The following is a 27,697-nucleotide window of genomic DNA, read 5'->3' as shown; positions in this document are numbered from 1 at the left end:
AGCACTCCTAGGAGAATCACAGGGAAGGGATTTTTTTTACTATTCTATAGCAAACTCATGACTCTTTGATCTCAATATATGCCTCTTATTAGGCACAGCCTGATGCCAAGCACACCTGGCATTAGGTCTGACTCTGGACTAAGCCCCACTGACTGCATTTGGGTTCTCTAGAGTTGTTTCTCATTTGACTTCTTGTCGGAACACAAAATGTCCCTCAGACATTTTTGGAGGTTCCAGGCCCAGGTCAGAAGCATTTGAGCCCCTGGCAGGCAGCTGGAAACAGCTGGGATTTTGGGTTTGAGCCATGGAATGATTTACCAACCTTGCAGGGAGAACAAGAAGTCACAAAAGTTTAGATATTAGAGTAGAGGTAGTCACAAAGTAGAGGGAAGAATTTTTGAGTGCTGTACAGGGGGGTTTTAGGTATTGTACATGGGGTCAGATGTTTTAGGATGGAGGGATTTGGGCCAGTCCTGTCCTTCCTCTTTCTTCTTCCTTACCTCCATGTTTTTGGTGATGTTGGCATTCATGGATTGGTTTAGAGTAGAAAAGCACCATTTAATATAGGTAATAGGCATTGGGGAAAAACTGTAACCATGTAACACGTAATGTACCATATAAAAGACAGAAAAGCACCATTTAATATAGGTAATAGGCATTGGGGGGAAACTGTAATCATGTAACACGTAATGTACCATATAAAAGACAGAAAAGCACCATTTAATATAGGTAACAGGCATTGGGGAAAACTGTAACCATGTCACACGTAATGTCCCATATAAAAGAGAGCAGCAGCCCTGGGTGGGAGAGAAGAAGCAGTCGGAGTCAGAGAGGATGTCAGGGTGTGTGTGTGCCTCTGCCTGAGCTGTGAGCAAACCACAGCAGCCCGAGAAGAAAATCTTTTAGATAACTTGCAATAAACTGCCTTGAGACTGGATAACAGAAGACTATTGAGCTTTTTTTGAAAGCACGGGTTGGAGGAGAGATTTTTCCATCTAGAGGTGAGCTCTGGCAACTTCTGACCTATTCAGACTTACCCTGACCTAAGTCAGAGTGAGCAGATAATGAGGCATTTTTAGATTTATTCATTTCATCAGATTTACACTGGCATGTATGTAAGACCCACACCCAATATTTTTTTACATCCGACTGACACTTAAGCTGAATTTTGCCCTATTTGTGTAGGCATTCAATTCCAGATAATGCCAGTAGGATTTTGGCCAGAGGTTACCAAGAGAAACCCAGGCAGTTGGGCTGAGGTGGGTACATTCAGTGGTTTTAGAACTCTCTATTATTATATTAAGTCCTGGAGGTAATGCTGCCTTCCCAATTCCTTCTGAATGCTAGTGAGCCAAAGGAGAGTGTACAAGAGATCAATGATATTTCTGACAAAAGTATACATAAAATAGTGTTTGAAAGGTTGCACCTATTCATATCTACTGCTTGAAAGAGATTAACCCACTCACCCAAATCAGAATCCTTTAGAAAATCTCTTCCATGGTGCTGTGTGTTAAAAAACACTTTAGATAAAGTATCTACAGGAACAATCGTAATTTTTATCAAAACAAATAATTATTTGAACCTGTCATGCTGATACTGCTTAAACATTCTAATATTTTCCTTTTTTGCCATTTTCTTTCTAATCTGTTGAAAGACTTTCTGCTGCCATCAGAGCTTTCAGCTCAAAGTGCTCTTCAGGAAGGGTGGCTGGGATGAAACACGAAATCCTTTCCCTGTGGCACAAAATGATATGATCTTAGCCTGTACTTTGCTCCCACTTGGGAAGAAATCTTTTCTCTTGAGCAGCAATTTTACCCCTCAGTGTGTACCACAGACTTGAGCAACTCTCCTGCAAGGCACAGTGGTTTGTAGTGATAAAGGACAATGAAATGATTTGACAAAAAAAAACCCAAACTATTAAGAGAATGAAGTGCTGTGATTTTCTGTTTCCCGCAGTTGTCAAGAAGCAAGAGAATTAAAAATCTTTGGGACATCTGGAAAGCTTCCCTGGACACTTCACCTGCAGAGGGTAAATGATACTGAGAATGAAAGAAATATAACACTGAGAAAAGAAATTGTTTATCTGGAATTAGTAACCACTTACACTCTGGATAAGGAAGTGACAAAATCTGTGTTTGAGTGTTTGTGATATTATCCTGCCTGGAAGCTATCCAGAGAAAGACCATTTTCTACTGAAACTGTCATGTGATGAGATTATCTACTGATAAACTCATCCTGGGATGGGATTACATTTCGTTATTTCACTGGTGGTGGTCAGAGCTGCAATGCAGCAAATTAGTGGGGAGGAGGAAAGGTGGGATGGCACTGTCTGCCCTCAAACCAAATGGTGCCTTGAAATAAATCAAATCTTTAAATCTGTAGGTTTTTGGGGCTTACTTCTTTTTTATTTTTCTTTTTCTTCTCCCTCTCATTTTTCTTTTTCTTTTTCTTTTTCTTTTTCTTTTTCTTTTTCTTTTTCTTTTTCTTTTTCTTTTTCTTTTTCTTTTTCTTTTTCTTTTTCTTTTTCTTTTTCTTTTTCTTTTTCTTTTTCTTTTTCTTTTTCTTTTTTCTTTTTCTTTTTCTTTTTCTTTTTTTTTTTCCTTTTTCTTCTTTCTCTTTTTCTTTCCCTTTTTCTTTCTCTTTCTATTTTTCTTTCTCTTTTTCTTTCTCTTTTTATTTCTCTTTTTCTTTCTCTTTCTCTTTTTCTTTCTTTTTCTTTCTCTTTTTCTTTTTCTCTTTTTCTTTCTCTTCCCCTTTTTCTTTCTCTTTTTCTTTCTCTTTCACTTTTTCTTTCTCTTTTTTCTCTTTCTCATTTTTTTTCTAGGAAAGGAAATTGTTCAATAAAAACATCTGCTTTTCATGGTTGAAACACTGATTTTCACACTGCTGAAAGGTTTCTTTGGGCATTACTGTTGATGAGAGAAATATCCGAAAGCTAAACCAGAGATTTTTTTTGCACGTTTTGCATCCACAGTGACAGTAAAATCAGGCATTGCAGTTCACAGAAGCGCAAGAGATGGTGTAATGCAGTAACTTTAGACTCATGACCATTTTGTGTCTGATTTATGGGCTCAGTCAGGACTTCAAACCTGGCAGGAGGGTTTGCTTTAACTCTGCAGCTCCTGCTTGCTGTGCTGCTCTACAAATGCTTCTGTATCTCCCCACTCCTCATCTGGAGTCCCAAAGTGACAGAGTTAATAGGACAAATTCAAAGCTAAGTAGGATATAGTCAATCTAACTCCATTACTCCATTCTATCCAAGGAGAACTTTTCCAAACAAGACAGATGCTGCATGGTTATTCTTCAACAGATTGCTGAAATTTCAAAATCCATTGCAAAAAAATATGCAGAGGTGATCACAGGGTGGAAGTGTGGGGTTACACAAGGGAAATGCAAAACTGCTACTGGAAATTTAATATATTTCTTTGATCAGCTCAAATACAGATTTATAGAACACAGGTGCTGTGATAATTTAAGGAAATTTGGAATACAGAAAAAAACATTCCTGAAGCACTGGGTTGTAGCAAGACCTTTTCCCTGCTAGGTTAAGGTTGTAGGAGTGCTAAATCACCAGGAAAGTGAATCATCCTTCTTGCAAGTCAAAAAGTTGTGATCACAGAGATCTTTCCCTCCCCATGAATGAGGCATTCCTCTTTCTTGTAGACTGAGCAGAGCAGTTACCTCTGTTGTTGTGTTAACCTGTTTTGGGACAGCCTGTTTGTTACTTGGAGGAGCTTGAGACTTGACTTTGCATGAATTTTTTCTCACACTCATTAACCCAAAGTGGCAACTTCAGGACAGCACAATGGATCCAAATCATGGTAGAAAAATGTCAGAGTCCAGGACATCCCTCTGGCTGCCCTGGCTGTCTCGAGACCCTGGCAGGGGGCTTGGAGACCTTGGCACGAAGTCAAAAACACTTGTGGCTTCAATTTTAGCCCACTGAAAAATCTTCCAACATTGTATGAGGAATTACAAGCCACAAGGGTTTGAGTAGTGTGGTAGTTGAATTAACACAGGGTGAAAAAGTAGAATTTTGGGGTTTTTAGAATGGGGTTTAGGGGGACAAGATGGAGGAATTTGAGCATGTCCTTGCCTTCTTCTCCTTCTTGTACTCCATGTCTTGGTGTGATGGTGACACTTTTTTGTTGGTTTAAGGTAGAGACACACTGTCCAACATAAATGATAGATATTGGCACATTATTGTAAACACAGCACATGTAGTTTTGAGTATAAAATGTAAGCACTGCCCAAGACTGTGGACAGAATGCCATGGCTGACCTGCTAGACAGAGCTCTGCAGGTCAGAGAAAGAATGTTACAGATAAGGAAAAAAATAAACAACCTTGAGAACCTGATCCTATGAATTCTGGCTCCTTCTTTGGCTGCACGGGCTGGGAGAACAAAGACTTTTACAATCTTGGGGTCATCTCGACACTCAGACCCCAAGAGGAAGAGAGCAGAAGATATTTGGGGCAAATTTCATGCAGAAAGCTTTCCTCTGGGTACACACACGTCCTGAATTTTCTATAGTAGCAACTTTCATTTCTTTCAAATACGCTGCTGAAGAAGACAGAACATCAAGCAGATTTGTTTTACACATTTCCACTTGGATTTGCAGGCTTTCCAAAGGAACTTCAGAGCCACTCAGATCCGTGCTGTGGCAGCTGAAAATGTCAGCAGCCAAGAGACAAGTCACACTTTAACGCTCATGTTTTGGATCCTGGCAGGCTGTGACCCAACTGCTTATCTCCTCCTTGCCCTGCTGTGCACAGGGATGCACAGAGGTGTCAGTCTCTCCAAGAGAGCTGGGCTGTCAGCTGAGCCACTTCCCACGGGAGTTTGCCCATGAAATGTGACCCATATGGAGAATATTTGATGAGGGGCACCTGTAACCAACACTCCTGGCAAAGGAGATCCAGATGTTTGGGCCCCTTCTTTGTGTGTGTCACCTTTTCACTTTATTGCCTGTGGTCAGCAGCAGACATAAGAGCTCCAGGTGCAGGATTAAAGCCAAAATCAATCCCCTAATGGAAACTGGCTCCTGCTCTTCCTCCGTGAAGAAACAGCTGCCACCTGTCATAGAAGTTGAGCTTGTTTCCTGCTAAAATCAGTTTTTTCAGCCTGACCAGGCCCAGGTTTATAACACTTCTTTTGCAACTAAAAATCTATTTCTCTCCTACCCAATACAGGATCCCAGATTTGAAAGAAACCTGCAGAGTCATCAAATCCATTTTCAACTGGAAAAGAGCAATATTAGCCTGTTCCCTTCAAATGTGTGCTGAGCTCCACCCTACAACCAGTAATGTTTCTTCTGCCACCACTGATCCCAACAGAAGTGACTAGAAAAGACTGGATATTCCTAAGGAAATGCCAACTTATGAAAAGCTAAAGATTTTCAGAAAACTGGAGTTTGATTCTTATAAAAGTAATGGTGAAGGAGTAGCTACCTCTCTGATGGAGTTTCCCCCCCAAAAAAAAAAAAAAATATAGGGAAATGTTATATAACCAGACGAATTAAGAAACTTCAGGTAAGGCACAATATTTTAAACCTGGAAATTCTTGCTCATCTACATTGGATGTTTAAATGAAAGACAAAGAAAACACTATTTAGAACAGAAAATCTAATTAAAGGCGTTCAAAGTGAAATAATCTACCCTGCATGGCTGAGCTGAATATTATACTTATGTGCAACAGATAAAAGCTCTCACTCTCAGCAAGTTTATGTCATGGAAAGAATCAAAAGTGGTTGTGCCCATTCCAAAGTTTCTTCTTTCCAGAGGGTGTGAAAGAAAAACTCAATAGACACTGATCAGAAGATCTCAAACTCAAGTGTTTGTGTACCAGGAACTGCACACATAAGAACAAAGATTTCTACCAGACAAGAAAATTGCTTCATGGAGGTGTTCCAAACCAGATCAGGGAAAAATAAACTTGCTTCCTGGGCAGGAGAATGACTGGCATGTCTGATGGGAGTCTCGTGCCCCTTTGAAAGGGCAGGAGGGGGCTGAAGGCAATACCCTGCTGCATTGCAAAGGGTGGATTCTATAGGTGACAAATGATTTGAGCTCCCAGGACACATTTTTTATCCCAGAATTCAGGGATGCTGTCACAGGCTTTTCAACAAAGAAATTTCCCTGTCCAAAGATGTATCAAGGAGCTTATTTAACTCTGCATGCAAAAAGTGCAATGAGCAATACTCCAAGTGCACATCCAGCCTCTCTCATCATTTGGCTCCAGATTAGAAACAGTAGAAATAAGGATATTAATCACTACTTTATGTGAGGGCCCTATGGAATTGAAACACAAAACAATTTGTCTGAAATCACTCAGCAGTCCAGCAGCAGGGCCTGGGCAAGGTGGAGTCTCCTGTGGTCCTTTCTGTTAGGATGTCTTGTGTCAAAACAAGTGACTCTCAGTGCATACAATCCATTTATATATATTTTGCATTTGATAGTGAAAAAGGTTGTAGAAGTGGCTTTCTTCTGCCTTTATAGCTCAGATATTGCCATCATCTTTGAACCTCATCAGACTCTTTTCTGCTATGCTCTTGCCACCTTCCCAGAGAGGCTGGGCTGGGGGCAGTGTCAGCAACCTGATCCCCTCCATGACCCATAGCTAGATTCAATCTGAATCATTATTTTAGCAGGTGGACATGAGGTGAGGAATGAGACTGAGAAGCACAAGTGTCCTTCTCAAAAATGGAAAGTGAGCAGAGAGACATAAATTAAGACTTCAGCTCCATGCAGTAACTTCAGCTGGGAAACTGAAGGCACTAGAAGTTCTCTTTTTTCCCAGCAGAATATAGAGAAATCCCAGGCTGTTCAGGAAGGCCAGTGCACTCTGTCTGCATGGACAGTCCTTCCTGTAGCACAGATTTATTTTCTGGAAGTGAACTTTGCCCTGGATTACAGTATTCACAAAATGGTCTTTAATTCATCTCAGTAGGTCAATCACCTCCCAGAGAACTGTATTAGTGATATAGTAGTAGAAACCCAAATTAAAACCATAAACTCCCATAATATTTCTAGTCCAAGTTAATATGCAAAATGTGATTTATTTACACTTGAGAAAAGTTATTGTCCTGATAGGTAAGGTTAACCTGAGCATTTAAACTGATGGTTCCAGTGAGAACCAGCAACATCTGCCCATGAGTTTCTGGTGGTCACACTTACCACTTGCAGCAGAGCCAGGTACCCAGCACCAACATTATCGAAGTTAACTTTAACTTTTGTCCAGTAAAACGTGCCTGACACGTTGTACAGTATGCAGTCACTCATGTTGTTAATAATTTTAGAGTCCAAAGGCATATCTCCTTCTGTCTTATTAATGCACTTCCCAAACTTCCCAGCAAAGAGGTTCACTCCCATGATGCTGAAGATGAGCCAGAAGATGAGGCAGACCAGCAGAACATTCATGATGGAAGGGATGGCTCCCACAAGGGCATTGACCACCACCTTGGGGGAAAGAAAGAAAAGGGAAAACAGAATTAATGTCAGCACTTGTATGGACACTTCATTAACAAGGGTTCATTAACATCTGAACCCTCACATGGTCACAGGTGGATAAACACTGACACTGCCTAAGGAGCCAGACCACCCCTAAAGGCTTCCAACATGATTATTTTTTCCTTTTGGTGATCAAAGAAGGAATCTGTTGGCATCCCACCCAAGGGTTGATGCTTTTTCAAGAGGAATCTCTGAATTCAGAAGTCATCCTGACCTCTCAAATCTTTTTGGACAGTACACTTCAGTCAAACTATAATAATAATGGGATTAATTGGAAATGGCTGGGATGCACTAGAGTGGCTCAAAATAGAGAAAACAAGATTTCTGAAATCCTTGAATCCACTCAGGCCTCTGTAGCCAGTGGGTTGTGAACTATAGCTGTGATAAATTTTGCTTAATTAAATAATAACAGATTGAGACATACTGTACTAAGGCAGCTTCCCCAATCTGATCAGTATGCATGATTAAAAGAGCAAAATCATTCTAATTTAACAAAAAATTATTTTTCTTTCCTGTGTTATGCTGTAAAATTCCTACACATTAACCCAGACAGGGCTGCAAAACTCTGCTTAAAATCATACATTAAAACAAAAAGCAGAAGTTGTGTGAACAATGGCACTGGAAGTGGACACCATGCTGAAGCCAAGCAAGAAAAACCAAAGTTTAGACCATCTGCAGACCCTCCACAGCTGCCAGGTTTGAATGCAGTACCACCACCACATCACCCAGGCAAGGTGCACATCATTTACTGTTGGGGTTTAAGGTGGTTAATGCATCTGTGCATGCCAAACCTTACACTGGAGAATCAAAGATCACTAAAGAATCAAACAGAATATCCTGAGCTGGATAAAGAATCAGAATATCCTGAGCTGGAAGGGGCCCAGTTCCCAATTCTGCACGGGACACCCCAAGAGTCACACCATGCAAGACATTTGCTGAGGGAAGAACTCTATCACAAAGTGTAATTTTCCCCTTTCCTATACAAATCAGATTTCTCCATGTTCACAGCCTTTGCAGGTGGTGCCTTTGCATGGTCCAGGCAATGCTGCCTCCCAGACAGATGCACACACCAGCCCCACAACACAAATTTGTCCCCATCCCTGTCTCATGCTTTGGAGATTAAAATCTGATAGGCATCCACTCAGCTCTTCTTCTTCTCCATCTACATTTCTGAAACTGAGACAAGGTGATATTGATCCATAAAAATTAAACTTTATTCAATTGGTGAATTTGATTATGGAAAATGTCAGCTCTTCTTTTCTCTTGGGTTAGTGTCCAATTTTCTGATGAGCTAATAAAGTAACATTCACTTCTCCATCATTTTTGCATTGCTGTGGAAGAAAATACCCGGAGGAGTGAAATGGTTTTCATGCATGTATAGCAGCAGCTTCCTCTACAGCACACAATACAAAATTATGTAGATCTTCCAAAACTCAGATTTATATTTTGTGCATTTATGAATGAAACTGATTTTCACACAGGAAAAGCAGTTTGACCAATTGTTTTGTTTTGTTTTTCTGTATAATCCCATTGCTGATGAATTTTCTTGGGTTTTTTTTGGTTTTGTTTTGTTTTGTTTGTTTGCTAATTTTATCTTTCCGTTTTGGATGTCAATCAATTTCTAACCTCATCATTTAGACCAAATTTACCGTGTTAACCAAAATGCCAAATAATTTCCAAATCAAGGGCTTGTTTAGATATAGCCTTGGCTCTTGTCAAAGTAGGTTTCATTTGCTTCTCTGCACAACATTTTTCTTCAGTTTTAACCTGTGTCAGCAAAAAAAAAAAAATGCATTTGTGCTACATGTGCTGCTGAAGCCAGGTCCCAGTGACAGGACACAGACATCCAGGTTTCAGCAGTACAAGTGATGGCCATGCCCACATCCTGCTTTTTCCCTTCTGCTGAGTTATGTTTAATAGCCTGTAGATAACAAAACATGACACAAGGCTGGAGCAAATCCTGCAACACCTCTCTGAACGAATTATTAACAGGGGGGTTTCTTTCTTGCTGCTTCTGCTTTTACACCAGTGTGATGCTATTTGTTCTGGTGGAAGCATTCTTGTTTTGCACTGAGACAAGTGAGAGGAAGACCTGGATACATAAATGCAGGTTATTATCATAAATTCATATTAAGAGTTCAGGTGCACATCTTGCCATGGAAAGGGAGGAATTTCTGCTGCACTTTGGAATAGCAGCACATATATCCATGTGTAACAAAAGATTTCATACTTGTTGGTTTCCATCAATGCCTTTAGAGGTGAAATCACCTTCCAGGTGACTTCTTTAGGAACAGCCTAGAAATGGAGCCACCCTCTGCCCTAACTCAGTGGTGCAATCTATAACCTGTGTTTGGTCCCCAGCTATCCTGATCTCACAGGCCACCTCCTCAACCAAAGCTGATTCAGAATTTTAATCCAGAAATAGACTTGCATGATGAGTTAATCCTCCCTTTGCTCTGATAGAGCCCATCAGACTTCAGACCCAGACTATAACTCCCAGTGAAGCTCAGGCACAGCTTTTGCAAAGACATCTAATTTACAGTGTCATGATTTCAAATAATGGAGGAAAAAATGTATTATTACATAATCTGTACATGGTGCCCTTTGTCCTCAGTTTTAGCAAGAGTTGCTGCATTTTTGGGTGGAATTTGTTGAACTCAAGGCATCTGCTCTTAGATGTCTTCTCCTATCATTCCCATCTTCACTGTGGGGGAGTTAACACTGCACATTGCTCTGGGTAATTAAAAAAATCAGAGCCTTATAGCTATCATGGCTTTTTTTCCCCAGATTTTTAATCACACTCATAGTTCTCTGCAGAGACTTTCCCATTTTTAATTCCCCCTTTCCAGCACTTTCATGGAAATCCAGCATTGAAGCCCTGCACTGTCCCTCTGTTTTCTGGGTTATTTCCCTGCATATTCAGGGATTCTAAGTCACCTTGTTTGTCAGACTGGCCCCAAAGCTTTTGTCCTGTTGAAAAGTCATCCTAATCCCTGTGTCCTTCTCAGTTGCTGTTTTCCAAGAAACATCCCCCAGAGTGACCTACATTCCTCCTCCTGAGGTAGTCAATGCATGTGGGTTTATTAAAATGTGTGTTGTACAACAGATCTATTTTTCACTGCGATCCAGATCAGCCAGCATAATTCCCTTATCTGTAATTCCACTTACACTGATTTTGAGTTCTGTCAGCAAAGATTTTATATTTTCTTCCAGATTAAAGATAGGTCTCATTCTGAACAATCCCTCACCCTGAGATGCTCATCACCGAATTTACAGCGTGGTCACTGCTTACAATTACTTTTTGACATCCATCACCTACTTTAAAATGTGTTTACTTGTCTTGGTACAAAGCTCGTGTTTTCATCACAATATCTCATGGTATCAGATTCCTCTCTGAAATCCAAGGATTCTCTATCAGCACAGTTACTGCCATCAGCATAATTTGTAATCAAATCAGAGGCCCATATCAATTTTACAAGAACTATTCCCATGAAATCATGCTAACTAGCATTAATTATGCTGTTTCTTTCCTGCATGCATCTTGTAGCAATCTCACCATGACTTCGCCCAGTATCATTTTCACATTAAATGGTCTCTCATCATTCCCCTCATCCTTCTAAAATACTGCCTAAAATACTGTAAATATATCCTTCTAAAATAACCTCCCTTGCAGGGAAATGCCACCTCTGAAACAATTCCCTGATGGACAACAAATGAGAAGACATGAGAAATGTCATTATTTGGGACAGGAAGAGCTAAGGTACTTTATTCTGAGCTCATGAGTGTAGAGCCTCTGGGTCTACAGTCCTGTCAGGTGGGATCCTGGTCTTTCTGGGGTCTTTTTCTGAGGATTGAGGGGCAGGATGGCACAAGTTCATCCTTATTTTGCAGACCTTTTGTGGCATAGGAGCTGCTGAGAATTGTGTCAAACTTGCACAGGTCCCAGGCTGTTTGAAGGCAGGGAGAGAACTGAGGTCTGATGGCAACAGGCTCTCTTGGCCACCCAAATGCTGCTCTGTCTCAGGGAAAGTTGCTCCCAAAATTTAGGCACAACAGTGATGAAATAAATCTGTTACTGCAGTAAATGAGAACTTTCTTGCTCCTGTTCTAGCCTTGCAGAGATGTTTCAGTTATTCAAGAAAGAGGCATTATAATAGAACAAACTATTATTACTTTCTCACTGTCAGTGTTTGCTTCTCAAACATTATCATTATTTAATCCATCACTGCGCTGGCAATTTTCCTGTGCATTTTGGAGCATATGAACTCCTAATAATGAAAGGTCTAACTGTCCCTAGTCTTGTTAAGTGTGGTTAGACAAACTAAAACTAAAATGATTTGCTTTTCCAATAGCACGTATTCTCAATTATATTTTATCATGGTTTACAAGCTAATTCACCACCTCTGATAGCTCAGAACAACTGAATATATTTCAGCTGCAGCTGTACAGGAAAGAGAAGGGGATATTGAGTCAGGGACTGAGGGGCCTGTAAGAATGAGCATGCTGGGAAGGAAACTTGCTGGGCTGATCCATGTTAAGATATTCACCAAGCCAGCCTCTTGCTGTTCTCAGAGAAAAATGAGAAGTTTTTAATGTTACTTTTTCTTTATTCTGCTAAGGCTTTTCTGATGTTTTTGGCTCATTTCCCCACTGCTATTCAGGTTTGAATCCAATTTACTTAAACTGATGCGAAATCATGAGTAAACAACTCTATGTCAGCTTAGAACACACTGAGTTTTGCTTGGGCTTGTAAATCCACCAGTAAAAGCTAAGCTTTCATAAGCCAAGTCTAAACTGATTTGAGAGAATCTCTGCACAAATCACTCTGCTATTTAAGCTACTGCTTTTGCTAATACTGAATGCTGAAATATTCCATCTGTGAATGTTTAATAAAGACTTAGAATGAGGTCATCGAATGACAGGAGTGAGAGCTTTAATTATTGTCAGTAGTGCAACCTCGCTTTGTGTATTTGCACTTTGGTTTTGTTTTATTTGGTAAATTACCTGCAAAATATTGCCTGACTGCTGGAAAGATTGTGGTGACCAAAGCAATTTAGGTTTGGGTGCCTGGATAAACAGAGCCTTTTGAATCTTTTTGCCTTAGTACTAACACAGAGGTGGTCTGCAACAATACTTGCCTCATCTTCATCCACAAAAATAATATGATTTAGCTAATCACAAAATCTTTGGAACAAAGTGTTATATTGCCAAATCTGATTATCCACAGAGGAGGAAAAGAATGCACGTGGGGTTTTCCTACACTGCTGTATGGTGATATTTCCTGGCTCATCTCAGTTGTTAGGTTCTCCAGCCTTGTCTCTTGCTGTGAGAGCATTGCAATGAGAATAATTCATTGCTGGGAAATCAGTGCATGAAGTACACATTTAGCCACTGATGATTTGGACCAAAATTTTGTCTACAGGAAAGCTTTACCCTGAACATACATCACAGTGAAATATGTAGCATTTTCCTTGACCTAGCAGAAAGATTTGGGATCATCAATATAATCTGACACAGAATTTTGTCACAGATTTGCTTTACCTTGCTATGCAATCTGCAAGGTTAGCAGTAACCTCAGCTTATACAGAACACAGCTGTCACCACCTGCGAGTCATGCATGGTGTGAGGAATTAAATAAAGTGCTTATCTAAACAAGAATTGATTCTTGTTAGCAGGTAAGCTTAACAAATAAACAGGTATGCTGTGGGAATATAGCCACTGTGGCAAAGGAATGCAGAAAAGAAAGAGATGGATGCACAAGATGGAGCAATAAGTACAAGCTGCATGATTTTAATGTTAATCCAAACATTCCTCATTAAAACTGCAATCTGTTCAAAGGGAAAAAAAAAAAAATCATTCATTCATTTGATTTCCCTATCTTTAGCATTTCTAATTTTTGCTTTAATTATTAGTGAAAACGTCCTTAAGAACTTTCTAATCACTCTCATTTTAATGCATGTCAAAACAGGGAGCAAACTTTAGCTTGGCTGCTCCCCTGATACACCTTATAATTGAGAGGGAGTTGATAGCCAAATGCTTCCTCATGCAAAAAAAACCTGTATTTTTTTAAGGTGTAGTGTGACAAGTTAGGATTAGTTTATCACTAAATCCACCCAAGGATAAAGATGTAATGATACAACCAAGAGCCAGGAGAGATTTCTTTGTTGCCGTGATAATGAACTGTCACTCATTCCCTTTGGCTGACAAAACCTGGTGCAGCAGTGCCCTGTTACACTGTGATCCACACGAGGTTGGGCTTTGGGGGATGCTTTGTGGATGCTTTGTGTCCTCTTACCCTCATCCCCTCAAACCGTGACAAGGCTCTCAGCGGCCGCAGGGCACGGAGGGTCCGGAGGGATTTGATGGGACCCATCTCGGAGTATCCAAGAGTGCTGGCAACCAAACTGATTAAAGAGACCTGGGTGGAGACACAAAGTGAAAATGCAGCCTGTTAGAACACTCCTGCCATTTTCCTTCTCTTCTGGCTTTCCTCCCTGGAAAGAAACAGATGGTTAAGTGGAATAGTGGGGGGAAAAAAGTCTTAAATGGGAGATATTCATTGGATCCACGCAGAAGTAAGGATGATCCTTTGTTGCTATAGGACACAAGAAAGCACAACACGAGCCACCATGATGGCAAGGTAAAAAAGAAGAAGGTTTAGTTTCTGACTCCAACCTTTATACTTTTCCAAAGGTGACAGTGGATTGGAGAGTGAATGGGCCACCTCTCCAAAGACATTGGACAAACCACCAGTTCATCAACTTCCTCCACCACCACGAAGGAATGCAAAACAATATCTTGTTTATAGAAAATGTGTGGGAAAGTTTTCTAACAGAATGTAAACTCAGAAGGCTTTAGAAAATCTTTAGAATCAGGGTGACAATCCTTCACAAAGGGGATGAAAAAAAGATCACCATAACAGACCCATCACTCTGTGCTGTTTTCTGTGCACTCCCTGAGGTGTGTGTAAGTTCCACTACCCAAAATACGAGTCAGGTAAGAGCTACAATTTAGAGCTTTTTGGAAGAAACCCTTTTCAGCAAAGATAAAGGATTTTGCTAGTAACATTTAATCACTAATCTTCAACTGAGTGATCAGAAACAAATCTTCTACATTGCTGGCAGGCATAGCTCTAAGCACAGACCTTAAAAGAATGATGTGCATGGCTCTCCATTCTGCTCTTATTCATTTTTTTCTGGTTTCTGCACAGTCTCTAAAGGAGATGGAAATTTGAGAGGTGCTCAGTGTTGAGGTTCACACCTTTCAAAGACTATTTCTTGGAAAGAAACATCCTGAATCTGGAAACAGCATGGAGGGGTTTCCATGCTCTTCCTGTTCTCAGAGCTTTTACAGTGCTCTAGTTGGTCAGAAATGTGGTGGTATCAGGCACAGGACTGGATTCTGAATAAGCTGAGTGGCAATGGAGATTATGAACATATGGAGCAATGGGGTTCTGCATGCTCAAATCAGTGTTCACAGCCTGAAATCTTACTGAGAGTGAAAACAAACAGCTCTCCAACACTGTAGGTATTATGCCAATTTGCATGTATTAAAAAACCCAAAACAACAAAAAACCCAACTGGAACTGATCACCACATACTATAATATGCTACCTTTTTAGAAGGAGAAACCTGTGCATATTGCTTATCACAGTTCCTTTTCTTCATTTTCAAATTTTTTTTTTCTTACTTACCATTCTCACAGCCCCATTTGTCACAGTATTGGATATCTCATACTCACCAATGGGAGTGTGCAAAGCTCATCTGTGAGCAGTGGGTGCTGTTGCCATTTTCAAGATAGCAGCTAAGCCTAAAAGCAGGGACTCCTCTACATTATAAAAAAAAATAGGTGCTAGGAAACTCCAGACCCTCCTTGAACACTGACAGCTCTGGAGGGAAACTTTCCTTTTAATTTTAGGATGGGATGATTTTTACTCTGAAGGCCATTGCTGGCTGACCAGCTCAGCATCACCCATGGGATAAATCATGGCAAGACCAGCCTGGTCCCTAAGTCCCAAGACAGTGTTCCCTGAGCAGCCTTCCTCCTGAATATGCATTTATTTACATATCAGTGCTGTCAGCACAGCTAAGCACTCTTAAAACTTGCTCAGTTTGTTAAATTATTTACCTGCTGATGGCTTTATGGTGTCATGTGGGTCACTAAGGGCAGGAGGTCTCAGGGGAACCAAGCCTGAGCTGGGGTTTCTGCCAGGATAAGTCAGCCCTGCTCCTGCAGGTGACTAAGTGGCACAGAGGCTGGCTGTCACCCTGTGACATGTCACTCTTTAACAAGGTGTGACACAGGCTCACCTCCTGTGTACAGACCCAGCTCCTGGGGCAGAACAAAGGGCTTGACAAACACTTCTGCCTTTTGGACTGAGTGCCCTGTAAGAACATCACAGTAGACAGCCAGACTGGGCTCCTGGTCTGATGTCTTGGGCCACATAGACACTGAAGAGGGTAAAAATCACCAGCAAAGCTTTTGCTTCCATCTCTAGGAAAGCAGATCTGAACCTGTGACTTGAGCATGATGCCTAAGTCACTTGAGAGTAAGCAATGCCATAGGTTTGCCATGCTCTTTTCACCTGGAGGAGTGATGGGATTTCAATCCTGCTCACCTGATGCTCACAGTTAAAGAAAAAAAAAATCTAGGTTTAACTTAAAAACTGTCTTCAGCTCACCAATACAGCCATTTTCTGCCTTCCTGTTTCTCACCAACCTGGTTTACATCCTGTACTCTGGAGCTGCATCAACACAGAGTCCAAATCCTCCTTTTACTCACTCTTCCCACTGATTTAATGTTGCCTAAATAATGGTGAAGGGCTGAGGATTTGTCTAACAGCAGTAAGCAAATGTGCACCATAGTTATATACTAAAGCCATTCAATTAAGTAATCTTAAAAGTCTAAAAAGTAACTGTCATTAAGGAGAAATCATGATAGGAGTAGAACTGTGCCACATATTTCTGTCTTTGGTGGAAAGTTTAGTGCTGAAAATAGCCTTAACCTCACAAAGCCTTGGAGGTTTCTATCCAGAGAGGCTGAAGGTATGAGGAGAGCAGCTCAATGATTGTATGCTCGGAGATAGGAACAAAGATCCATACACTCACATACCAAGGGAACCTCACTAATTTGTAAAATTGTTCTGTAAAATGAATGTAGATATTTAAATGAAAATTAATAATATACAGGGTGCCCAACACCCTTCTTTGCTACTTTCACCCATGATGACTGAAAGTCAGATCTTACAAAGGATTTCAAACTGCTTTGGTTGGAGCACCTGCACAATTCCTCCCTCATCCTGGATTTGTGTCCCATAACTACCCTTTATCCCAAGGCAGAAGGGTTTTGGTTCAAATCTTGCAAGACCAGACCAGACTCAAATCCAAGACCACTTGGATTTGAGTGGGTTCTCATTCCCTTTTGAGTGGATCTGAGTGAATACCCATTTTCCTTTGAGAGCCACAAATGTCACCCTGAAACACATCACAGGTGGTGTTGCCCTCCTGACACAGATTTACACAGCATTAGATATCTCTGCAGAGGATTAGGTCATGAAGCTCTGTGATATTTGGCAATTATTTACAAGGCTGGAGTCAGAACAGAGTTTGAGACAACTTCTTTAAATGCTTGGATGTTGGTTTTGAAGGTATCCCTGTCAAATTTTATTTATAGGAGAATTACTAACGCAGGGACTTGGCCATTTGGACTTGATTAAAAGTGACCCATAAGGTTATTTTTAGGAAAAAAAATCAAGCAGTTTTCAAAATTGGTGCTGACTGCCCCACATAATCACAGCAAAAGGTGAAGTCAGCTATTTCTGTTATTTTTTTTTTTTTACTGTAGCAAGACTATGCAGCCCAAAGCTGCTCTAAAGTTCTGCTTTGTGCTATGCTCAGAATCAAAAATGTGCTGGCACCCAGAAAACACCTCTAGGGTCAATGTAACCTCCAGATTCAAAAGAAGTCACACACACATTTCTAATCTTTTCAGTACCTGTTTGCAAATAGTTTTGTAAGTTTTTTGTAAAAACCTACCCCTGAAGCAGCACTGTAATGTGGTGGAGACAGAGTGAATCCTCAGGATCCACTATTGCCTGGAACCATTTCCCATAAAACACTCAATTTGCTGTCAACCTTGAGCCTTCACCTCAATTTCACCTTTTTCACAGCAGGTTACAGGTAAGCTGTGGGATCCTCCATCCTCCTGTGCACTTCTCCTGATCCAAGCAGATTTATCACAGCTCCCATTTCCCTCCAGCATTTCCCTTGGAGATCTTTCCAGGGCTTGCTAGATCTGACTAAGAAGCTTTCACAGCTTTCCATTTAACTAAATCAGAGAAGAGTTTCCTTATGTTGGTTCTAGACTGTTCCTCATCCCCTTGACTTGCTGCTCATTGGTGTCCCTGAAGTCTCCAGCACAATGCTGTCACTGGAATTTTCTGCCTAACCTGAAGTCCAGTGCACAGCCTGGCCAGCAGTGAGGGTCTCTAAGGAGGGGAGAAGTCCTCATAAATCAGAGTTTGCAATCCTGCCTCCACAGACTTTGGCCTGTGACACACAGGTCTCACTGATCTCATGGACTAGGATGTCATTCAATTAATTTCCTACATTAACTCTTCCCTTTTACATTCCCTGGATCATCTCAGCACAGCCAAGAACCCAGCCTCAGTGCTGTCAGACACTTCCCAAAATTTATTTCAGCCCAAAAGAGTGGAAATCCTGAATGAGTCAGCATTTACTGCCCAGCTCAATGGCAGAGCTTCCCAGCAAAGCTCAGACTCCTGGCAAAGACTTGTAAATCCTACTTAGAAAATTCATCTTCTTATTATCACAGGCAGAGAGTGTGGAGTTCTCTGACCCTGGTATTCAGGGAAGATTTTTGCCCCTGTTCCAAACTTTCTTTGCCCAGTGATAGTTTTATCTTAGTATCTATAGGAGTATTGTGTCAAGAAATATAGACCTGCATTTCTATATCCCCACATATTTCTACATCCCCACATATATCTACACAAAAGTTTATCTGTATAGATTTTACAATAATTTACATGACAGATGCCTGGAGCTGGGTGAAGGGAGAGATAAATGAACACCCACAGCTTTTATGGTTGCCATTTTCAGTCTCATGATCAAGGGAAAAATGAGAGCTTTTAATTCTGGTGCTCTGGGCACTAGAAATACCAGCCATGGGGGTTGAACAAACCTGTGGCTGGTGTTTTGAGCTTGGGTCTGGAGTGTCCACTGTATGACACTCATATGTGTTTCCAGGGAAAAATCAAGAAGAGTCAATGAATTTAGAGGGCTAGAATACAGGGAAGGATCTCTGATGAAAGCTTATACTCACTGATAGCTGTATAAATTACATAAATACATATATAATGTAACTCTAATGAGAGTAATTTCTGAATGCCTTAATAATTTTGACAATCCACTTCAAAGTCTTGTCCAGGAAACAGAGCATTTTTTCAGTAATTTCCAATTTCTTGTCACAATTTCACTATTTTGCAGAAATTCTGCCAGTCTGAAGGTAAGAAATATGACTGGTGTGGTAACTGGAGTAGTGTTCAATTCCTAGTGTGCTCATGCTGGTTTCAGTCATTCACCAGATACAGATGTGCAGCATTTTCTATTTAAATTATTCACCATGAACACACAGAGATAAAATTCTACAATAATTTTATGTGTTTTCATTATCTGACAGTGACCTAAGCAATCAGTGCTGTAAACCCATGTAAACCCAGTAAAGCCACCAGAACAGAATTTTCAGGTGGCAGCAAAACAATTACAAAGTAGGGAGTGTGATAATGCAGCACAAGGAGGGAAAAAAGCCTTTAATTAGAAGATCATAGAGGGTTTTTTCCCTAAGGATTGATTGCATTTAGAACACATTTTCATATCATATCATATTAGCAGCCTCCACAGGGGGTTACAGGGAGTCAAGGGCACAAAGTTTGGGAGCAGTGTTTCACCCTGGGCTGGTGGAGGTTCCTACAGCAAAGGAGAAACTGGAATAAACTGTTTGAGCTGGAATAAAGGCTGGTCCTCTCTATTTTTTTTCTTTTTTTCATTCCTAAAAGCACATGATTTCAGATAACCTGGGAGCATCCACTGGACCAGGCTGGAAGCAGAGAGACCTGAGCAGCACCATTCCAAGGCAGGCACTGCCCAGCACAAATTGCATCTTTTAATTAACCCCTGACCACCACTGAGGTGAATTTATAGCAGAGCCCTGAAAACAAGGAATTCTGCCTAAACAACAACAAAAATCATCCTTGGATAATCATATGAATCCTAAAACCAACCAGAAACTCCACTAAATGCCTGCTGCTGCACACATCTGAGACCCTGTGAGTCTCTGTCTCAGGGAGAAGGGGAGACCTCCTTCCTGGTATGGGCAACAGCATTTGCTTTATGCAGCCAGGGATTTCATCAAATTAACCTGCTTGCTCAAATTAGAGGGGAGGAAACAGCAGGAAAAAGAAATAAAAAAAAAAGACATCTGAATGGAAGCACAGCAGCTGAGCTGAAAGCTCTGGCCACTTATTTAAATAAGCAGTTCCAGCTAATGCAGGCCCCTGGTGCTTTCAAATAGCTTTTTGTGTGCCCCAGAAACACCTGTCTCTCCCTCTCTAATTGTGCCTTTAAAAAAAAAAAAAAATAGAATAAACAGTGCTTGGATTGCTGTGGGTGCTTCTTTTCAACCCAGCCTGGCCTCTCCTGTCTTTTTCTGCCAAGGATAGGATCACTCCAAGACCTCTTCACTGTCTAGCATCTTTCAGAGCCATGCCTGAAGTTACAAATTTCTCCCCTTGATTTGAAAAGGAACAAAATTCAGTCTTTACCCCAGATACAAGCTGGAAAACCCACAGGGAAACAGGACTTTGCAAATAAACTGAAATACATGGACCTTCCTTTGGCTCTCTGAAACATGAGTGGGAAAAGGGAGCTTATAATGAGGCTGGTATTCCTTTCAGCATCCACCCTTTCTGAGCAGACTTTTATTGTCATTTTATTTTTTTTTAAATATCCCTTTGCCCTTTCATTCTGACACTGCATTTTCTGCCATACGGATGCCAAACTGTATGATTGCACCTGCCAATCCAGAAATTGCACATTATGAAAGAAAGGCATAAAGTTAAAGGAAAGTCTTAAAAATAGGACACTAGAGAGACACTAAGGCGACCTAAATTCCCATCTCTGCTCCCTGTTTCCTTGAATCACAGCCCTCATGTTCAGGTAAAGACTAAAAACTCCTTAAGGCTGCTCTGGGGCTGGTCCATGGCCTGGAGGTGAAAATGTGTCTGAAATGAGCTATCAAAGGGCTTCCCTCACTGCAGCAGTTCATTATTGCTCCTGGAGTGCTCTCATGTATTACAACATGATGGGCTACACGAGTGCCTAGATTAATTATAAACAAAAATTATCTCCTGGAAAGCCCAGTGCTACTTCCTATTACTCAGGTTTAAAAACTCATTTACCACATCCACTTTTTTTTTGTTTGTTTGTTTCTCCAGTACTTTTCTACTTTTAAAAAATGCTTTTTCTCCTCCATCTACTACTCAAATTAAGGCTATAAAATACTGTTGATATTCCATGCTCTCAGCTTGTCTCCTCATGTCCAAGCTTTTCAAGGCAATGTTTCCTTTTCAGAGGGCAGCCTCGTTGCAAACAGCATGTGTCACTCTTGTTGGGTTAAATGCTTTTAAATAAATCATTCCTGCATCCTAATTGCTTCCTGGCGGTTTCCAGAAGAACCTCTTTATGTCTTGCTGTTCTCTTAATCTGTCACCTCCCCTACACCTGCTCAGGCTTTTCTAACAGCTCCAGTCAATTCCCAGGGCAGATGGTAGAATCAAGAATTAAACCTCAGCTAATTTCTGAGTCGGCTGCGAGCTTTCATCCAGCCAGGCAGCAAACTGACTTATTGATCTGCAGTTTTCTCCCCCATCACCATTTACAAATGGATTTTCAGCTCGTCTCAATTCACCTTTTTACTGCAAACAGGCACCTTTGCCCCACCTTGACATCCAGTTTATGAGCACTGGGTAGGGATCACAGAATGACAGGATCTGCTGAGTTGGGATGCACAACGATCGTGGAGTCCAACTCCTGCCCTGCACAGAGCACCCAAAAAGTCACACCTTGTGCCTGAGAGTATTGTCTAGATCTGTCAGGATTGGTGCTGTGACCATTTCCCAAGGCAGGCTGCTAGGGATTCCTGTGAATTTTGGGGATCACGTGATGTAACTTGATCAGCCAAAGCTTGGCCAAGTCCCAGGGGTTCTCTCTGCAGTGGCTGTGCAGGTGCAGATGCCCTGAAAAGTCTGGTGTTCTTGTTATGATTTAAAGCAAAACAATTTCTTCATCATCAGCTGTGTTCTGCTTCTCATCCAGATGCTGTGTGGAGACAGCCTGGATTCAGGGCAGCTAGAGAGGAAAGATTTTCTCCCCTAAAAAAAATCTCCAAAGCCACCTCTTGTTCCATCCCAGGGAGCCTTCCTGATGCTGAGTGCTGCAGTCAGGAGTGGACTTGGTTATTATTTATTATGTGAAGACAGTGTTATCATGCCAGGGGTGGACACAGTGATTCCTGAGAGAATCAGCCCCATAGACTCTGCTGCATTTGCATTCCAGCTGGTGAGAGTCGAGGTGCTCAGGTAAAGGCAAGTTTCTTTCTGGACAGGATTAGGATTGACCCTACTTAGATATGACACAATGAAAACAACAAAAAAAGCAAACAAAAAAAACCAACAAAAGCCCCAAACCAAACAAAGAACCCAAAGAAAATCAAAACCCCAAAACAAGCAAACCAAACCAAACCAGCAAGCAAAGAAAAGAAAACCAAAACCAAAACTAAAACAAAAACAAAACAACAAACAAACCCCGCCCCCCAAAAAAACCACACAAAAAACCTCAACCCAACAACAAACAAACAAACAAAAAAATGAAACAAAAAACAAAACAAAACAAAACAAAAACCCAAAAAAACAAACAAACAAAAAACTCACAAAAAGAAACAAAAAAAAAAAAAAAAAGAGAGAAAAATCTGTTTGTGTTGCCTCCTCAAAGTGCTGTTCTGGATTTTCTTGTTTCTCTAAAGCATTTATTTAATCAGATATTCCAAATCAATATGAAAAAAACCAAATTATTCTGGGAAACAGGAAAGTCTTAGCTTCGAAATCAGCTCAATTTAGTTGGGTTCTTGAACCTGAATGATCCTGAAGTGTATTGAATATGTCCATATTGTATTAAATATGCCAGAATGGAGAGGGACTCTGAAGAATTGTAGGATCCCTGACTTCTGCCAGGAAGGATAATGGCACAAGTAGGATTACATACCAAAAGTAGGATTGTTAATCTTCATTTGCCTTAGCACAAACATCCCAAAGTCAAGGTGGGGGATCTGCACAATGTCTCTACACCACCAAGTCACAGCTTTCAAATTTCATCCCAATTCCTCTCATCTCTCCCTCACTAATAAAGGATCCCTGTCCCTGTGCAGGCTGCTTTTATCTCTTTATTTCTTAATTTTCCCTCCTTCTCAGGAGGAGTCTCTTGAGCTGCTCCTGACCATCCTGGATGGTGGGAAGATGTTTTTTTGGTCTGCAAATTGGGGTTTCAAAGGTGCTGGTCATCAGGGAGAGGAACTGTGGGACAATCCCTCATCCTTCTCTGTCCCTGAAGAGTTTGTGAGACTCTGGACTGGTAAATACAGCCAGTGTGTCTCTCCCAGCTCAGCTCTTCCATGCAAGGGAGAACATTCCTGTGTATGGAATTCGGCAGCTCCACACCCAGTGATGGAAAGGGCCAAGCAAGCTGCATGCAAGAACTCCAGGATTTTATTAATTATTTTCATTTTAAGCATAATCTTCCAAAAAAGGACACTGAAAAGCACTCCATCTTTAAATAACTTTGAGAAATAAAAATGTTTGGTAAACCTAGCTCAGCGAAATCTGAGTGGAGATGGGTTTTTTACAGCACTTTCAAGAGTTGAAAATCTGCTTCAGTAATTGAAATTCTTCAGCATTTGCAGTAATTATTCATCTCCCAGCCACTTTGCAAGGTACAGGCAGATGGTGAACCAGGCTTACTGTGGACTTTTCTCCTCACCTCTGTTTTCCACCCCTTTTCCTGCAGCTGCATCATATTTTGTTCTGCTGTGCTTTGTCTGAAACTCAGCTTATGTTTCCTTTTGGCAAGGCTTGGATTCTTCCCTTTTAGCATCCATGTGGTAATGAACATGAAGTGCAAACCAAGATAAGACCAGACATTTGGATGTTTTTGCATGTGCTGTGTTGAGATAAAATGTGGGGTTGCAGAAGGGAGATTTACAGCCTCGGCTGACCTGCTAACACACATTAAAACCACCTATCTTCATTTAGATTTTTCTTTTAATTTATCCTGAATTAGCCAATGTGTCTTTCTTTCTTTTTCCTTCCTTCCTTCCTTCCTTCCTTCCTTCCTTCCTTCCTTCCTTCCTTCCTTCCTTCCTTCCTTCCTTCCTTCCTTCCTTCCTTCCTTCCTTCCTTCCTTCCTTCCTTCCTTCCTTCCTTCCTTCCTTCCTCTCTTTCTCTCTTTCTCTCTTTCTTTCTCTCTTTCTTTCTTTCTTTCTTTCTTTCTTTCTTTCTTCCTTTCTTTCTTTCTTTCTTTCTTTCTTTCTTTCTTTCTTTCTTTCTTTCTTTCTTTCTTTCTTTCTTTCTTTCTTTCTTTCTTTCTTTCTTTCTTTTTTATTTTTCTATTTGAAACTGGGCTCCCTGGCTTCTGGAGAGGGAATCTCAATCCTACTTGTTATCTGGGAGGTTTATGACATCAGAGAGGCTCAGAAGAATGTGCACTGAGACAACTTCAAAAACCCCACATGAGCATTTGCTGTAAAGAACTGGGAAAAAGCTAGTTAAAAACTGAACTCTGAAGTTATAATACCCTGTTGTACCCATGGACTTTTGACAGCTCACAGAGAACACTAATAAGTTCTCTCTTAAAAAGCTGCTCCAAGTGACAAGACATATTATCTTTAATTTGCCTTGACTGTATTCTTGTCATTCTGCTCCTGTGTGCTTTTCTGAACACAAACTAGACAAAATTCACATGCTCTTAGAGTAATGTCCCAAGAATACAAATTGGGTTTCAGTGCTGTTTGGGAACGACTCATTACAGCAGATTGTGTAATTACTGGTACAGCAAACAGAAATCACCTTGTTAATCAACAGGGAATACAGATGGAAAAAAACAATTAAAGTAATCATAAGCCATCAATATTTACTTCACACAGCAAGTTTTTAATTGTCACTTAAAGACAATCCGACACAAGAGCATAATTTAATTCAATTCAGTTTTAACTAGGGAAAGACTGTTTTAAAATGTTCATCTCAGATTCAAGGATTATTAGCTGCTTCTTAGCTTGTCTGACAGTGAAATATTTGAAGCAGAAATCTTAGAGCAAGTGCTTTCCAGGAACTATCTTGGAAAATGTAATGACTTTTTTTTTTTGTTTTAGTGTTCAGGGAAAGTGATGGTGCATTTAATGCCTGAACATCCATGAGCAGATCTCAAACAAGCAAACAGGAAATTTGGCAGCAAACAGGAAATTTGGAAAGCTGCTCAGTGGGGAATACAAATCTCTAGTTACCAACTGAGCAGCTCCAGGCAAACACCAGAAACATGCTGTGTTAGAACCTCACAATAGTTATTGAGGAGAGTGAAAAATACATATAATTACATTTCCATAAAAGCATCTACAAAATCCTGCCTAGTGGATTTATTAAATAACTTTTTTGAGATACCTGGCCTTCAAATCCATTGCTGAGGTGTGCTTGAGCTATTTTGCAGACAGATCTACTACCCAAAACTCTTGGGAGCCCCTCCCTCCATGGCAGGGGAGATGGAAAAGGGATGGAAAGAACAATTTTCATCCCTGGTGACCCAACTGGAGAGAAAGTAGTGGGGCATCAGGGAAAAAAATGAGAATTAGAGATGTTCTTCCCTCCCTGCTGCAGGACACAGTGCAAGGACCACCCACTGCTGGAGGGGAAGGAGGCAGCCAGCATCCTTAACAAAGCAATTGTTTAAGAAAAATAGCTTTCTCTTCCTGTGAAGACTTGAAAGACAGGATAATCTCAGAAAGAATTGGTGGAGAAACCCTCATCTCCCCTCATCTCTGAAATCAGAACGTGACAATCAGGCTGGGTTTTTGTAAGCCTGGATTGGGACTAATTTGGTCAATTAAATTGAACACAAAAGCTGCAATGGAGATGATGGATTTGTGATAATGGACTTTTGTGCAGTGATGACATTAGTCCAGGTTTAAGAGGATTTCTCTGTGAATGCCACAGGCAATGAAACTTGGCTGTGACTTTTTTCCCTGATCATTCTTACTAATGAGTTGGGAGTTCACACCTCTTTCCCATGAGCTTCCTGTGACAGATTCTCTGGGGTTCCAGCCTCTCACCTCTGCCTTCAGTACATGAGCAGCTAGTGAAGAAGCTGTTGACTGCAACACCTCCTGACTCTGAATGATGCTAAGCCCCAGACTGATGTCTTTCCCAAACTGCCCATGCAATGGAATAATCCATCTGCTGTCAGCAGAGACTGGGACATAGCTCAGAATTAATTGGCTGAAGCTCAAGCTAGATAAGCTCAAGATAATATTTATAGGCCGGGGAAAACAATTGAAAGGAACATCAAGCATGACACCAGCATGCACAGCTGGTGGAGTCTCTCTGCTCGTTTCAAAGCCCAGCTCTGTCTGCTTTTGAAGGACAGGTCTGGGGGAGAGCAGTTCCCAAAAACATTCACTTTGGGTGCCACCCGCCTCCAGCCCTGGCCAAGTCAGACCCCTTGCTTAATCTGCTTTGTCCAAAGATGTTTTGATTGCATGGATACTTGGAAAATATCTGTTCTTTGTGGAAATACTCACCCATGCGTCCTAGAAAAGAGGATTGTGCATAAATGTCATTCCTGATGGTGATATTGGTGTCTGTCTACACTTCTGTCTGCACAGATATATTACCATCTGCCTTTCCCTCATGTGAAAAGAGCTGTGGATTGAGGGCTCACTACTGCAGTTCATGAGCACAGAGAGCTGATATTTACAGTGTAGAAGGGTGTTACTTTTAGCAGTACATTTCTTTTTCACAGGGTAACTTGTATGGATGTACATTGATGTCGATTGTTGAGTATGCCAAACTTCCAGCAGACATCTAAGGCATCTTTCCCTGGTGCCCTGAGCTGAAATGAGCCTGCATTTTGTGGTTTGATTAACCATTTCTCTTTCCTCCAAAAGACATGGGTAGCAGAGCTGTTGATAGGACATTATTGTGTTGCAATGCATGTGAAAGCACTCTCTGCTACACTAGCACACTTCTTTGAGAAGCCCATTACCAGAGATCATCCTTTAGGGATTCTACAGACATCAAAAATAGCTCAGTTAGTGGATTATTCAGGTTTTGATGTTTAGACATTGCAAAACAGAATTTTCTTTAGTAGTCCACAACTGTCAGATGGAGACTCTGCTGTTCCACTGGCCCAAATCAGTGACAAAGGTCTTTCACAAAGCAGGATATATAGAGAAAAAAAAAAATCAGCAGCAATATGATTATAACCCCTCTGGGTTCAAATCCCATTTAGAAATAGTGAATACTTGCAAATTTTGAGCTGGTTTTATGAATTATTCAAAACATAAAATAGATTCAGAGTTGCATTTGTACAATGAGAAACCACAGATGAGAGATGGTTTCACATGTCCAATCAAAAATCGACCACTGCAGCTTGAATTTTGAATACTGATACCAAACCACTAATGAATAATTTGCAGATCAGGAATTTTTAAGTGAATAATTTTAAACAAATAAATTTGAGAAAATCAGACAAGTGGTTCATCTGCTTCTTTTGGAGCAGCTAATTCACCCATTCACTGCCTTCTGCAGCTCAGTTGCAGTGATTTGGTTCTCAAAGCACCAAAAAGAAAATGTAAATTGAAATAAAAAGTGTGCTGGAAAAATTATAGGATATTACTGCGCCAATTCAGAGTGGCAGGGTTAGCAATAGGGTAGGAGAAAAGCATCTGTTAAACCTGCTAAAAATATAGCACCAGGTTCTCATAATCTGCACTGGGAAAATATTTCTAAGAAAAGAATAGTGCAGGGGGAAAAGATATTTTCACTGAGAACTCAAAGAACAAGTGATGGCCTAGAGT

At 40.8% G+C, this 27,697-nt stretch overlaps 1 protein-coding gene across 1 annotated transcript in view; it reads right to left on the bottom strand.

The window, feature by feature from the left end:
- Nucleotides 1-27,697, bottom strand: part of LOC110484562 (sodium channel protein type 5 subunit alpha) — a 214,478-nt gene that overhangs the window by 6,813 nt on the left and 179,968 nt on the right. The window contains exons 22-23 of the mRNA XM_085563330.1: nt 13,803-13,925; nt 7,175-7,456 (exon numbers count right to left, since the gene is read on the bottom strand). Of these exons, the coding sequence (XP_085419456.1) occupies nt 7,175-7,456; nt 13,803-13,925 (405 nt within the window). The remainder of the gene's footprint in view (nt 1-7,174; nt 7,457-13,802; nt 13,926-27,697) is intronic.

The sequence above is a fragment of the Lonchura striata genome, chromosome 2 (assembly GCF_050655825.1).
Source record: "Lonchura striata isolate lonStrDom1 chromosome 2, ASM5065582v1, whole genome shotgun sequence".
Taxonomy (NCBI): Eukaryota; Metazoa; Chordata; class Aves; order Passeriformes; family Estrildidae; genus Lonchura; species Lonchura striata.
This window is presented reverse-complemented; position numbering and strand designations above follow the sequence as displayed.